The 13,646-nt window shown below is 53.3% G+C and overlaps 5 protein-coding genes across 5 annotated transcripts; 4 read left to right on the top strand and 1 right to left on the bottom strand.

Annotated features, from left to right (window-relative positions):
* Positions 1-1,819: 1,819 nt before the first annotated feature.
* Positions 1,820-3,376, top strand: SMAC4_06707 (uncharacterized protein; the record flags this gene model as incomplete). Its single annotated transcript, XM_003347827.1, has 1 exon — positions 1,820-3,376. One exon carries the CDS (start codon positions 1,820-1,822, stop codon positions 3,374-3,376), a length of 1,557 nt encoding a protein of 518 aa, XP_003347875.1.
* Positions 3,377-3,918: 542 nt separating this feature from the next.
* On the top strand, positions 3,919-6,548 carry SMAC4_06706 (uncharacterized protein). The gene is made up of 2 exons (XM_003347826.2): positions 3,919-5,063; positions 5,130-6,548. The coding sequence occupies exons 1-2, from the start codon at positions 4,209-4,211 to the stop codon at positions 6,264-6,266; spliced, it is 1,992 nt and encodes a 663-aa protein (XP_003347874.1). The 5' UTR covers positions 3,919-4,208; the 3' UTR covers positions 6,267-6,548.
* Positions 6,549-6,667: 119 nt separating this feature from the next.
* Positions 6,668-7,888, top strand: SMAC4_06705 (60S ribosomal protein uL1). Its single transcript, XM_003347825.2, has 3 exons — positions 6,668-6,853; positions 6,971-7,342; positions 7,405-7,888. The coding sequence occupies exons 1-3, from the start codon at positions 6,835-6,837 to the stop codon at positions 7,665-7,667; spliced, it is 654 nt and encodes a 217-aa protein (XP_003347873.1). The 5' UTR covers positions 6,668-6,834; the 3' UTR covers positions 7,668-7,888.
* Positions 7,889-8,106: 218 nt separating this feature from the next.
* On the top strand, positions 8,107-10,095 carry SMAC4_06704 (uncharacterized protein). The gene is made up of 2 exons (XM_003347824.2): positions 8,107-9,214; positions 9,289-10,095. Exons 1-2 carry the CDS (start codon positions 8,539-8,541, stop codon positions 9,960-9,962), a joined length of 1,350 nt encoding a protein of 449 aa, XP_003347872.1. The 5' UTR covers positions 8,107-8,538; the 3' UTR covers positions 9,963-10,095.
* A 980-nt stretch (positions 10,096-11,075) lies between these two features.
* On the bottom strand, positions 11,076-13,373 carry SMAC4_06703 (uncharacterized protein; the record flags this gene model as incomplete). The annotated part of the gene is made up of 2 exons (XM_003347823.2): positions 13,142-13,373; positions 11,076-13,087 (listed from the first exon to the last, which is right to left on the bottom strand). The coding sequence occupies exons 1-2, from the start codon at positions 13,287-13,289 to the stop codon at positions 11,076-11,078; spliced, it is 2,160 nt and encodes a 719-aa protein (XP_003347871.1). The 5' UTR covers positions 13,290-13,373.
* Positions 13,374-13,646: the final 273 nt, after the last annotated feature.

The raw sequence follows: 13,646 nt of genomic DNA, 5'->3' as shown, positions 1-13,646 counted from the left end.
CTCAGGAAGTACCGTAAGTACCTACCCACAAGAAAGAAAGATCTTTTTCCCTCTTCAGAAAGTACCGAACCTGAACCGCCTACCTCTAGTGTACGTACTTTAGCAGGTAAGGTACCTACATTACCAAGCTACCGAGCTACCTGAGCCGCCTCGTAGGCTCGTAGCTAGCCCTATGAAAAATACTCCTACACCACCTACTTTCATCAGGCCTCAGGTTGAGACAACATGTTTCGAAAACATCCTTGGCTGCTGCAAGGTTTTGAGTACTTCCATCCAGTCCAAGCCTCGTGGCAAGGGGGGGGGGGGAAACGAGCCACGAGGCAGGCAGGCAAGCAGGCAAACAAAAAGTCAAAACAGCGCAACGCTACCTTACCTCACTAATCGTTAAGGCAAGTGAAATATTTCCACACCCCCCAACCACGAGGCGAGGCTTGGCGAGGCTTATTTCCGTGGCTTTTCCAGGTTCCACGGAGGGAGAGAGGGAGGGAGATATCAAAAAGACTGGACGACCTAAGAGGGGGAAAGTACTGTACTGAAGCTTCATAGTTAGTGAGGCTAACGTACCTAGAGAAAGAGAGTTGAGGTACCTACCTTACCTACCTACCTTGCCTTACCTGCCTGGGTACCTAGGTACTTACCTCTACTGTTTTCACGGTTTATGGATACTGATGACTGGAAATTTTGATTGGTGAAGATCATACATACCTACCTCTAGCGGGTTTACCTTTATGTCTAGGTCCAGTCTGGGAGGAGGAGCAACACAAATACCAACCTGAACTATCGCGATATAAACAACCTTTCAGGGGAAGTTTATAGCAGAGTCGAGTCGACCAATCCAAAGGAGATGAGATGAGATGAGACGAGATGAGTTGCAAGCTGCTGACTCCGTCCGGATCGGCACCCTATTATTGAAAGCATCGAATATTAATTGCCTGGCGAGCTGCTATTGATTGAAAAACGCGTTTGATTACAAAATTACCTTACCTAGCTAGGAACATCGGCAACTGTGGAAGAAGGACTCCCGTCGTCAATACAACCAACCTGCACTTCTTTTTTGCTGACCTGGGTGGGTGATGGGGGACCTGGTTTTTATCCGTACCGTACCGGAATCTCAATATGATGTCCATGGGTTAATATCCCGGAGAAGAATCTGGGGAGGGAATTTAATGAACACTGCAGTGGTGTTCTCCTTCACCATAAGCTGTTTGCGATTTTGTCAAGGCATGTTGACACGAGCAATTTTGCTTCATCTCTTCTATGTTCAAGAGTTGAAATGAACTCCCGAAGGATGGGCTTTATTTGATGACGACAGTTCGTGTGTGTTCTGGTTTCTTAAACTTGTCCACTCTTTGACTAGGTACCTAGAGGTATCGTCAATGCAACTTCATTTTTGGTCTTGGTCTTCGTGTAATGGTATCATCGAGAAGAACAGAACCATAAAACCACCCTCAGAACGTTTTCATTCGTCTAAAATCTGGTTGGGTTTGGCAGTTTAATGGACAACAAGCTCATTTAACCACTTTGGAAACTCGGGGGTTTTATATAGCCGCCACACCTTTGGATGAAACGGGTATTCTTTGTTGTCGACCTGACTGTTGGGTTGGGCAGGGCAGGGGGGGCCTAGACTGGTCGGAATGAAATTGAATAAAAGAAAAGTTGTTCAGACCTCTTTTGGGAAATGGGAATGGCAATGGCAAACATGACAAGTGTAGTAGCTTGCTTTCCTTTGACCAAGATTTTCAAGAGAGTCTTGGTTTCTAATCGGTTTACTTTGTCATTGAGGCACAACTTGCGTTAATCCCAAGGTAATCATGAAAGCATGAAGTTCTCTGGACCCCCCCTGTTTGGAGCCGTATCGATAGCGTTGGCGCATGGGAATGGGCACCTCAATGTCAATGAAAGTCATGATTATGCTCATATCCACAAAGCGTGCGGGATAGAGGGGATAGAAGAGGATTACACCCTTCGCTTACCCGCTGCCAATGTTCTCCTGAATGGAGACATCGACGTGTTGAATCACTACGCCGGGAACAACACCAGATCGCGCCCTCAAGACGATCTCAACCCACCTTCAGGGCACAACTGGAGTCATACCACACCTTGCTTCAACAGCATCATCTCCAACGATGTCTTCTGTGTCTTCACAGACACCTCCTTCGCCAACGAGCAAGGTATCTCTTGCATCACCAACGCTCAACGAGGCGCTTACCTGTCTTCACTTCCGCCCTTCACCTCGCCCTCTACGACCACCAACAAACCCAACCCTGCGAAATACACCATCAGCTCTATCCCCGGCAAAGGCCTCGGCCTCATCGCCACCACCCGCATCCCTCGCGGTTCTGTCATTCTCTCTTCCCATCCAACCCTCATGATCGACTACCGCGTTTTTGACGAGCTTTTGCGCACCGATTACATGTCCCTTCAAGCAGCCGCCATTTCGTCTCTTCCATCGGCCCACCGCTCGGCATTTTTCCATCTCTACACGCAATCCAAAAATGACACTGCTGGTGGTCGTCTCTCGAGAATAGCCCAGACTGACAGCATCATAACCACCAACGCTTTTGACATCTCTGCCTCTCCGCGCTCCCCTTTCAATCCAGCACCACCCGAACCAAAACAGGCCGACGACGACGACGACGACGACACCTGGTACACCGTCTTTGCATCCCCCATCTCCCGCCTCAACCACGATTGTCGGCCCAACGCCGATTACCGCTTCGACTGGGAGAAGGGGCTGGTCCAAGTAATAACTGCCGTGCGAGACATCTTCCCAGGAGAAGAAATCACCATCTCCTACATCAACCCGCTCCAATCCCGCCATGCTCGACAGAAACATCTGAGAACGGTGTGGGGGTTTGACTGCTCTTGTGAGCTTTGCTCGCGGTCGTTAACAAAGGTGAGAAGGACAGGGGAGTCGGATCGGAGGGTTAAGCTGATCAAAAAGGTTCGGAGACTGCTTAGGGAAGAAGGGAAAGATGGTGAAAGCAGCAAGGTTCAAGGTAATGGAGAATGGGAAAGGACGAAGATGGCGGAGTTGTTGGTTAGTCTGTATAAAATGGAAGGGTTATGGGGGATGGTACATGAGACGTATGCGGTGGCGGCGAGGGAGTATAATAAAGCGGGAGAGGCTTGGATGGCGATGAAGTGGGCGGGATTGGCGGTTGAGTTTGGGACGATGGTGTTGGGAGAATTGGATGAGGAGGTTAGGGAGATGAAGGAGTTGGCGAGGGATCCGTGGATAGTAGAAAGGAAGCATGAAGGTTATAGGGAGAAGGTTGAAGGGGAGGAAAGGACAGAAGTGGAAGGTGATGAGAAACCGGAGGGTTTTGGGGTAGAGGATGAGAGTGATGAGGACGAGGATGAGGAAGGCTGGTAAGAACTGCTTTCTCTGTTCTGCCGCGTATCGTTACCACATTGTGTTGACTGTGTTGGACTGCTCTGTTGTGAAGCCTTTAAGTCTTTCTTTGTCTCGGGCGCTTAGGGTTCAACTACTTTGCCCCGGGCCCTGATATTCAGGTACCAGAACACAGCAGGCAAGGCAGCTCAGGCGGTACTAACAGGACGTCATCGGTGGATCGTTTCAGGTCTTTGATGAGGTATCCATAGCCATCCGACGATCCGGCTCTGGAAGAGAGGGAAAATTAAAAATAAAATCTGCGCTGAATGCCGCTGAATCGCTTCTGTTGAGGCCATCTTCAAGTCTTGTCTGAGTGCTCCAGACCGTTGAGAAAAAGCAACAGCTCCCATCAACTTCACGTTCCAGACCAACCTATCCCGAGCGTTAGGGTAGTTAGCGACATAGTCTGCATAGCAGAGAACCGGCACCTAGAGCTACTAGTCGCTACTTCCAGCTTGGCGACAGGGTGGAGTGCGGGGTATCGTTGAGCTTGTTCGCTTGGTGGTGCTGCACCTTGATGTCAATCCTCCAGTCCCAAACAAGGAACCACTAGTGTAGACTTTCAGCTTCTCCCTCCCCCACACACAAGACTGGCAGCACAGCCTCACAACCACCACCGGCGATTGCAACGCAACAACTTGGATTCAGGAGCTCCCCATCATTCAGATACTATACAACCCAACATTCCTTCACGCGCCGTGTCCATCACTCGTTTGCTACACGACACCACCGACTGTACGAATACCGCTTCCACACTATCACCACGACGACCTCCCACAAACCACGATAATATACCCCTTAGGCAGCAACAATGGATTCCGAAAAGGCCATCGCGGCCATCAAAGAGGCCAAGCCCCCTGCCACTGACCGCTTCACATATCTCACCATTGTCGAGACGAACCTCTCCCCGGCCGTCCTGCCCACCCTCAACGAGGTCCTCCAGGATGCAGAGCTCACCCAGGAAATCGGCTGGGACCTGGTCTATAACATAGTCAACCTTCCCGGCTCCGAAGAGTGCTTGGAGACGATTGCGCGACTGGGCAACCCCCGTGAAGTTATTCTCAAGGTCCTCGAGACCCTCGAACTTCTCAGCCAGGATGACGGCTACCAGAGCGACGACGAAAGCGAGGCGGGCGAGACAAACGGCGAAAAGTCGGTGCCGTTTAAGCAAAAGTTCATCACTCTCGTCAACATGCTATCCATCCTGCACAAGCGCATCAAGACAAAATACCCGAGCCGATTCCTCGCCACATCCCTACAGACCATCTACAACACGTACAGGCCCAACCATGAGATGACTGCGGCCGTCATCAACCTCGTCCATAGCTTGGCCGGCAACAAGAGGCCGCCTCTCCCCAGTCGCAAGTCGAGTGTCAATGTCGCAAATCCAGATCAGTATGGGGATGCTACCAAGAATGCCCCCGATCCCGAGGCAGACAAGGAAACCGAGGATCCCACAGAGTCAGCGATACAGGAAAGGTTGCTCTTGAGCTTTGCGACATGTATCCTCGAGTCTTTTGTCAACAAGAACGACGTGGCATGGGCACCAAGGCTGTTGGAGTTTTACAACCCAGAGAAGATCGTCCCTGGGCGCAAGACTCTCATGGCGAGGTTCCGTGATGAGAAGGAGTTGTCGGAGAAAGATGGCGCCGTTGGACAGTTGGTGGTATGTTTGACTCTAGGTCCCCGTGGATGAAATATCATCGAGTGTGCTAATCAATGGATTCCGCAGGCATTGATCGCCGATCTTGGTTTGTCCTCTTGCGGCAAGAACTTCCTTAGCCAGGTCAGCGAGGGCCCGCTCCATACCGATCCCCTATCCAAAACAGAAGACATAACCAAGCCGGAAGACATTGGCTTGTCGACGGGCGGATGTGTTATTCTTTTGGCATACTGGGTGTTCTCAACAACCGTGTTCGACTCGGACCACCCGGTTCCCGATATGAACATCTTCCCCAACCACCTCGCCATGCTCGAGAAGTTCCTTCAAGACGATGCCGAGGATCAGATCACAAAGGCCCCAGGCACGGTGCAAGCACTGGTTACCATCGGCCTTTGGCTTCACGACAAGGGTCTTATGTCAGCGATTCCCAAGGCATCGCTCGTCAACCAAACGACGAACCCCGACGAACCTACCTCAGACTACATGCGCTACATTCTTTTCGTGACGCTCATTGCCGTCTTCCACCCACAAATACACGTGCGCAATGCCGCGAGCTGTCTGGCCGGACTGGTATTGCACGCCGACCCAGCCGACGACGACCGTCTCAAGATTCTGTACGATCTTCTCGAGAACTGCGACTACGCATCCCTCAAGGCGTGCGCAGTCACATGGCTCCGCGAGGAACTGATTGCCGCCGGTCCCAATGCGCAAGCAGCACCTCAGAATCTTGCGGCTCCGAACAACCAAGCTCCTCTCCCATCACCGACCCTGCAGCCGGGCTTCGCGACACCTGGCACGAGATCAAGGGCTGGAACAAACATGAACGTCTTTGCTGGTCCCCAGGCGCTTGAGACGGTTCAATACGTAGTATTCCCCAACATGGACTCCCTCAAAGAGCAGGATGTCCAGGAGCTGGTGAACTACTTGGGCACCAATGCCCCCTTCATCCTCCAGGCTGCAAATCTTGGCTTGTTCTTGTGGAGCTCGGCAGACAAGTGGAGGAGGGTGTTGCCTCTGAACTTGGATGCGACGGTCAAGGAGCGCTGGTGTGCGCCGCTTAAGGAGGCGGTCGCGAAGGTGAAGAAGGCCGTGGACAGCGGCGAGATTGAGAGCCAAGAGTTGGGATCGTTGCAGTTTGACTTGGATGTGTTGGCTGAGCGGCTGAGTCGGTTGGAGGCGGCAGAGGGTTTTGCTGTTGCGAAATAACAAATGTCTAGTGTTGATTTGATGAAGTACGCCCTACCGTAAAAGCATGGCTTGAGCAAGAGGAGGAATGGATTTATATGGACGCTTTCAACGGGTATGGATGGGAGGACACGATGTATCAAGGGCGGAGTTTGTGGTTCTACGAAAGTCAAGCGAATTAATTGTCTGCTTATACCGTTAATGAGCATGTGCTCGTGTAGCTGGCTGTTACGCACCGAATGGTCGGAAAGGACCAAATGCAAAGGAGTTATCGTATAACCTGCTACCCATCTTTGCCTCGGTGAACCTTTACGCTGTGCAACCTTGGTGGTGATGTGACAAGTGCCCGAATCCAGGGGCCGCGAATGGGGTGACGGCATTGACAATGGCAAATGTGCACAGACCACCTCTCTGCCGGCCAGCCGGTGAACCAGATTAGGTTTAGCGCAATGGCCCCGGCAGCTGACTCCGCACAAGACACAAAAATCCACCATCCACTGCAACAAAATCCTTTCCTGATCCCTTCGTTCAAGTCGACAGACGCAACATAGCATACCTATAGAAGAAATTCTACAGGAAGACGGCCAAGATGTCCAAGATTTCCGTCGGTACGTTTTTGCAATTGATGGCAGTTGCCTTCTCGCTATTTCGCGATTTCGAGATGACGATAGCTCAAAATGCTCCTAAAAAATGGCCAAATCGCTGATTATCCTGACTCTTGACAGCCGCTGTGCGTCAGCACGTTACTGACCTTCTTGAGTACTCTAACGAGACCAAGAAGCGCAACTTCCTCGAGACCGTCGAGCTCCAGATCGGCCTCAAGAACTATGATCCCCAGCGTGACAAGCGTTTCTCCGGCACCATCCGCCTGCCCAGCATCCCCCGCCCCAACATGAGCATCTGCATTCTCGGTGACCAGCACGATATCGATCGTGCCAAGCACGGCGGTGTCGACGCCATGTCCGTCGATGATCTCAAGAAGCTCAACAAGAACAAGAAGCTCATCAAGAAGCTTGCTCGCAAGTACGATGCCTTCGTCGCCTCCGAGGCCCTCATCAAGCAGATTCCCCGTCTCCTTGGTCCCGGTCTTTCCAAGGGTATGTTCTTTTTTGTCTCCTCTCAGTCAGAGACGCAGAATGCTAACGACCTGAAACTACAGCTGGCAAGTTCCCCACCCCTGTCTCCCACTCCGACGACCTTACCGGCAAGCTCAACGAGGTCAAGTCCACCATCAAGTTCCAGCTCAAGAAGGTTCTCTGCATGGGTGTCGCCGTCGGCAACGTTGGCATGACCCAGGAGCAGCTCGTTGGTAACATCATGTTGGCCATCAACTACCTCGTCTCCCTCCTCAAGAAGGGCTGGCAGAACGTCGGTAGCCTTACCATCAAGGCTACCATGTCTCCCCCCAAGCGCCTCTACTAAATGTGGTCATATCGTCTGCTACTAAAGGCAGCGATCACTTTGTTTCTCTTGTAATGTTGGGGTACAGTTAAAAACTAGTCAGCCTTTGATTAGGTCATTACTGGGTTTTTCTGTAATTGGGCAAGCGGCGAGAGATATTTATGGGGTGGTCGCTGTTGGACGGTTACTACATAAGGAGCAGTTCCGTAGTTCTGAAGGGTTAAAATCTAAAGGAATTGCGGTCCATATTTGGTTGTCTTTGCTTGTGCTATATGAATTACTCGTGTGATATGTATGGTTCTGGTTTGAAGTGGAATGTTAGCGCCGTAACTGTGACAAGCATCGGACGACTTCAACGAACAGCAAATCCTACGATATCCGTAGAACTGATATGGAAACATCTTTGTCTAACGGAATCGGGTTCCCGATCGCTGTGTGTTGGCGTGAAACGAGTTTTGCCCCGCTGTGTCCCCGCCCCGCCCCCGAGACATTGGAAATCCGGCATCGCATTAGGTCATGGACGGGTGTCAATCGCGACTTCGGTCGTTGATGACGAATCGAATTATTTAATTGTCTTTGCCTCTTTGATCGATGCCGTACCCTACTAGCAAGATCCCTTTCCGCTTGAACAAATATCCGCTCCAACAACTTTGTCGCAGATTCATCACCACCACCTGTTCATCTGGTCTTGGTCTTCTTCTTCTGCAGTGCCCCAAACCTGCCACACCGCATACCTCTCTCTACATACCTACCGCTACATACCGTCAACTCGTATCGGACATCCCACTCCCACTCTCAACCTTATCACCACCCAACGTCAACAACTGCAATCTCACAAAACATCATCATCACTCAACAACAACAAACAACCGCCTCAACACCCACCACCACCATGCCTCCTCCACCAGCCCTCCCCATCCTCCCTTACCTCTCCTCCTCCTCCGAATCCCCCACCGGCACCGGCCCATCCTCCGCCCTCACCCGCAAATTCGGCCCCGAAACAGCAAACTACTTCTCCGGCTCGCCGCTGAACCGGCTCTCATGGCTGCGCTCCGACCACCTTTTCTTGCGGGCCGCCTTCTCGCACCCCTCAGCCAAGTTTCTTTTGATGAACAGCCTCGGGCCCATGGTCAGCAGCAAGGAGGACCAGGCTCATCTGGGATTTGCGGGACCCGAAGATCTCAGGGAATTATTGGGTGCGGCACCAGAGGTGTTTAAGAGTGAGGAGGAGGTTGTTAGGGGGTTTGATTCTGAGGAGATTTTTGGTGGGAGACAAAAAGGGGGTGAAAGGGTGGTGGTCTTCTTGGGGGTTGAGTTGGAGGATAGTCCTAAGGGGGAGGGAAAGGAGGGAAAGGATGGTGATGATAAAGAGGGGGAGCAGGGGGATGTGTTTGAGTGGAAGGGGTTTAGGGGCACGCCGTATTTTGCTGTTGATGTCACGCCTCGTGAGGCGGATGGGGAACAGGGGAAAGCTAAAGCGGAGGAGCTGATTAAGAGGATGGAGGAAGAAAAGGGACATGTGTTTTTGAGCGCTAGTCCTAGGGGGATGGGGTTGGAGGCTGGTCATGGTGAGTTTACCTTTTTTACGGATCCTACCTGATGTTGTTGGAAGAAGGGATGGAGACTGACGGGAAAAATACAGCTGCCATGTACGGCCAAGCCCGCGCCCTAATCGACTGGAACGCCCGCAACCTCTTCTGCGCTCAGTGCGGCCAGCGCACCATCTCGGTCCACGCCGGCACCAAGCGCGTGTGTCCCCCGACGGATAAGGGCAAGGACCGGCCGCCCTGCGCCACCCGCGGCACCGTCTCGAACCTGTCTTTCCCGCGAACCGACCCGACCGTGATCATGGCCATCGTCAGCGCCGACGGCACCAAGGTGCTTCTGGGTCGCCAACGGCGCTGGCCTCAGTACTGGTACAGCACCCTCGCCGGGTTCCAAGAACCGGGCGAGTCGATCGAGGAGGCGGTCCGCCGCGAGGTCTGGGAGGAGAGCGGCGTCACGGTCGGACGCGTGGTGCTGCACAGCTCGCAGCCGTGGCCGTTCCCGGCGAGCTTGATGATTGGGGCTATTGGTCAGGCGGTACCCGGTGATGGAGAGAAGATCTTCTTGGGTCATGACGCCGAGTTGGAGGATGCGAAGTGGTTCCCGCTGGAGGAGGTCAAGGAGGCGCTGGACAAGGGGGCGAGTAACATGGGAGAGTCTGCGCCGGAGGGATACGTCGAGGGCGCGTTGAGGTTGCCGCCGCAGACTGCGATTGCGAATCGGTTGATTAATGCGGTGGTCGAGGGGTGGTGGACTATGCCCAAGATTTGAGTTGGTGTTGTGTCGCGTGTCGGCGAGCGAGTTCTCTTATATATAGAAGGGTTTTGCATACATACGTAGACTTGCCAGTGCTCGTTGACCAGTGCTCGTTGACCAGGTGATTGTGCATTATGAACAATGGCATATTTTTGGTAAGAAGCAGTCGAAAACCGCAACATTAAATTGCAACGGTATGAGAACGAGACGTTATGTGACGACCTGTTAGCTCGAATCGATGTCAGGTTCACATCTTTCCGAAATCGACATGCCTTCTTGAACAGAGGACCAACATCAACATCTGGACAAACAGTCGCTCATGACCGTAGACCAGAAGTTCCAAGCACACAATTCGGACAACAGCGCGTCACCCACACCACACATTCACCACGGGCAAAATCTCGACTTCTTCCCCACGTCGCCCCCCTCAAGGAGCGAACACAGCGAAAAAGATTGACAAAATGTCGAAACCACCCCACGATCACGGACCTAGAATGTTCGACGTCCGCGACTAGTGTAAAGGGAAGAGATGGAGAAGCATTGTTTTAGGAGGCCGGGAACGGAGGAAGACCCATCGGGAGTATGGTACAAGAGTAACCCTCAGCAAGCCGCTATGCGGAGCCGCCATTATTAATGTAGTTAGTAAACAAGGCCACTCCCCAACACATGGCGGTGTAGAGAGAGCGTCCTTGCCACTGAAGAAAAAAAAAGGAAAGGAAAGATTGAAAGGAGGGGAACTGAGGGTATTTTTATATGGGGTGGGAAGTGTTTGGCGCTAGTGGGGTTTCGGCCGGTAGGGCTTGGGGGTTTGGGGTGGATACAGGTGGTGGGCAGCTGGCGGGGTGAAATTCTTGGTGGGGTGGGTGCTGGATTTCAGTTGGGAGCGGGAAGGTGCGATAAGATAGCTATGGGTGGGACGTGCGGTAGGAGAGGAGGGAGGCTCGAGGGAGGCCATCGCGGTTCACCACAGTGACAACATCATTGACAGTGTTCTGGATTACACATTTCATCAACTTACTTGTCGTGTTGATTTGAGCTTGTTCTCCATTCACATACAACCAAGTGGCTGAACACGCTATCCGGCATATATACACCCACTTTCTCATCACCATCACAATCCTTCTTCTCTCACAAGTAATAATCCACCCCTAACCCAATCCCCTTACACTGCTGTACCTCCCTCCACCCATTCTCCAACCTACTAGGCCAATCCAACACCTTCAACTTGACCCCTCCTCTCCTGCTACTGGCCACCCACTTATTCCTGTTCACCTCCCTCCTCGTACTCTCAAACCCCCTCGCCCTCAAGAACCCCTCATCAGGATTCGGATCTCCCGTCCGGATGAAGCTCGCAAAGCTATCCAGCACGAACTGCTCAAACGGCAAATCCTTCTCATCGCGCACGGGTAGCCCCTGGCGCGCCAAGTTGCCAAAGACATAGTACAGCTCGCCCGAGTGGCAGCGCAGGTACGGCTTGCTCGGGTCACCGAAGGGGTGCGACGCCGTCTTGGGAGGCTCGCACACGTCCAGGTTCGGCCAGCCGCCCGTCTGATAGGTGCGGTCGAACTCGTAGTAGAAGACGCGCGAGAAGCGGTTGTTGGCTAGCCCGGCTTGCACGGTGGCTTGGTCGATGCAGCGGAAGATGCCGTCGGTCGCAAGGCGAGAGGAGGAGTTGAAGAGGGCGAGGGTGGCGTTGGGGGTGGGCGGGAGCGGGAAGAGGGATGGTGAGGCTAGGGAAGGAGAGAAGCCCTGCGAGAGCAGATAGGCCGTTTGGTTGGTAGTGGACGGGTAGCTGATGAAGGGTGCGCCGTCGTCGTGGGTGATGCCCATCATGAGGTCAATGCCGCTGGGGCCGGCGCGGCGGGAGAGGTCGAGCTCCGGCGAGACGAGGTAGGTGCCGTCGACGACGAGGTAGCGGGCTGCGGCGCCTGTGGTCAGCTTCTCTGCAGGGAGCTTGCGGAGGCAGGCCACGTCGGTGCAGTTGTTGGCGGTGAGGACGGCGTTGCCGACTACAGCCGTCTCCTCGGCGATGGTGTAGTACCGGCTGTAGGTGGTGCCGTAGTTGATACCGCCGAGGTTGCTCAAGGGAATGGCGCGAGCGAACAAGCCCTTGGCCTTTGGGCTGGCTAGCAGCGCGCGAACGGAGCCAGCGCCGGCAGATTGCCCGAAGATGGTCACTTGATCGGGGTCACCGCCGAACTTGGCAATGTTCTCGCGCACCCACTGCAAAGCAGTGACTTGGTCAGCGAGGCCATAGTTGCCGTTGGTCTTTCCGTCCGCAAGCGCAAGGAAGCCGAGGCTGGAGAGGCGATAGTTGATAGCAACAACCACCACGTCTCCTCGCGACGCCATGTGACCGCCGTCAAAGGTGGAATCGGAAGAAGTACCACCGGTAAAGGCACCACCATGAATCCAAACGGCCACCGGCCTCAGATCCTTCTTCTTCTTCTTCTTCTTGTCACCGCCCTTACCCTTCCCTTTGTTTCCACCATCAGCAGCAGCCGGGAGGTAAGGAGTCCAAACATTCAGAAACAGACAATCCTCACTCTGTCCCGCTCCTCCACCGTTCTGCACGCATTGGCTGCCGTACTCCAGCCCGGTCACCTCCTTCTGCTTCCCCTTTCCATCATCTCCACGGTACAGGGTAGAGTAAGTGAACCTCCCTGGCTTGGGAGCGTACCGCAATCCCAGAAACCGGAAAGAAAGCCGATCTCGGAACCCAGTGATCTTCTCATTTCCGTTCACCCCTTCCACACCAACTTGCCACTTCGCACTCTTGTCTTGCGCTTGGTTGTTTGAAAATGGCGCAGTCTGCGTGCACAGGACCGCATACTCGGGCGCTTTCCCCTTTCCACTCCTCACATCGGAGACCGAAATCCGGCCGGAAGGGGAAACATCAACCACCCTCGGCACAGACGGGTTCTTGGACGAAGGGGCGATCCAAAAGGTTGTCCCGGTAGAAGAGGACTTGCCGGAGCGGTAGAGCAGGTAATCGAGGTTGGGCTTGATGCTTGACGTGGAAACGACCTCGGGCGAATAGAGTGATTCGCCTAGGGAAGAGCAAGATTGGGAAGCTTGAGAGAAGGGAACCGAGTTAGAGAGAAGGAGGATGGAGGCGTTGGCGGAGGGGCTGGTTGCGCCTGCAATCTGTTAGTGTCCAGTTTGAGCCCGAAAGAAAAAAAATGTGAGTATACCTTGGAGATCATTGTTGACAATGATGGTGAGATCGGAGTCGAGGGCGTTGGGAGAAGGTGAGCTGTTGCTAGCTGCTGCGGTGAGAGAGACCGAGGAGAGGAGGGTTGAGAGGATGATGGCTCCTCGCAGGGAAGAAGTGATCACCATCTTGCCTTGCTCGCTCTCTGTGACTACTATCACACCAAATAGACGCGTACAGAGCACAAAGTGAGAAAAAGAAAACAAGGTGAGCGGAAAAGAGTAAATCTCGTGGTTATGCTAACGGGAACAAGCTTTCTTAAATACAACCGTCCCAGATACTACCCGGATATCACCGCTTTGCTGGATACGATCTTCTACATCATCGCTACCACAACGTTCATTCCAGGCCTGGACTACTACCTAGCTACAAGCTAGTGTGGTGAAAACCTGGGGGAATAACCTGGGGTTAACGCAGCCGGTCACCCGGTGAAGCTATCGTGGGCCGTTCTCCCGGGACATGGAGGCCATTGACCAGGCGAGCCA

This window comes from Sordaria macrospora, chromosome 4 (assembly GCF_033870435.1).
Source record: "Sordaria macrospora chromosome 4, complete sequence".
In the NCBI taxonomy this organism is placed as follows: Eukaryota; Fungi; Ascomycota; class Sordariomycetes; order Sordariales; family Sordariaceae; genus Sordaria; species Sordaria macrospora.
The sequence above is the reverse complement of the archived record's forward strand: the minus strand, read 5'-3'. Positions and strand labels throughout refer to the sequence as shown.

What these genes read in the sequence shown, in the direction of transcription:
- SMAC4_06706 (XM_003347826.2), top strand. Translation starts at nt 4,209, where the DNA reads ATGGATTCCGAAAAGGCCATCGCGGCCATCAAAGAGGCCAAGCCCCCT. An exon ending in GCGCCGTTGGACAGTTGGTG is followed by an intron (nt 5,064 to 5,129) that starts GTATGTTTGACT and finishes TGGATTCCGCAG; the next exon opens with GCATTGATCGCCGATCTTGG.
- SMAC4_06705 (XM_003347825.2), top strand. An exon ending in TGGTCCCGGTCTTTCCAAGG is followed by an intron (nt 7,343 to 7,404) that starts GTATGTTCTTTT and finishes CTGAAACTACAG; the next exon opens with CTGGCAAGTTCCCCACCCCT.
- SMAC4_06704 (XM_003347824.2), top strand. Translation starts at nt 8,539, where the DNA reads ATGCCTCCTCCACCAGCCCTCCCCATCCTCCCTTACCTCTCCTCCTCC. An exon ending in GGGGTTGGAGGCTGGTCATG is followed by an intron (nt 9,215 to 9,288) that starts GTGAGTTTACCT and finishes GGAAAAATACAG; the next exon opens with CTGCCATGTACGGCCAAGCC.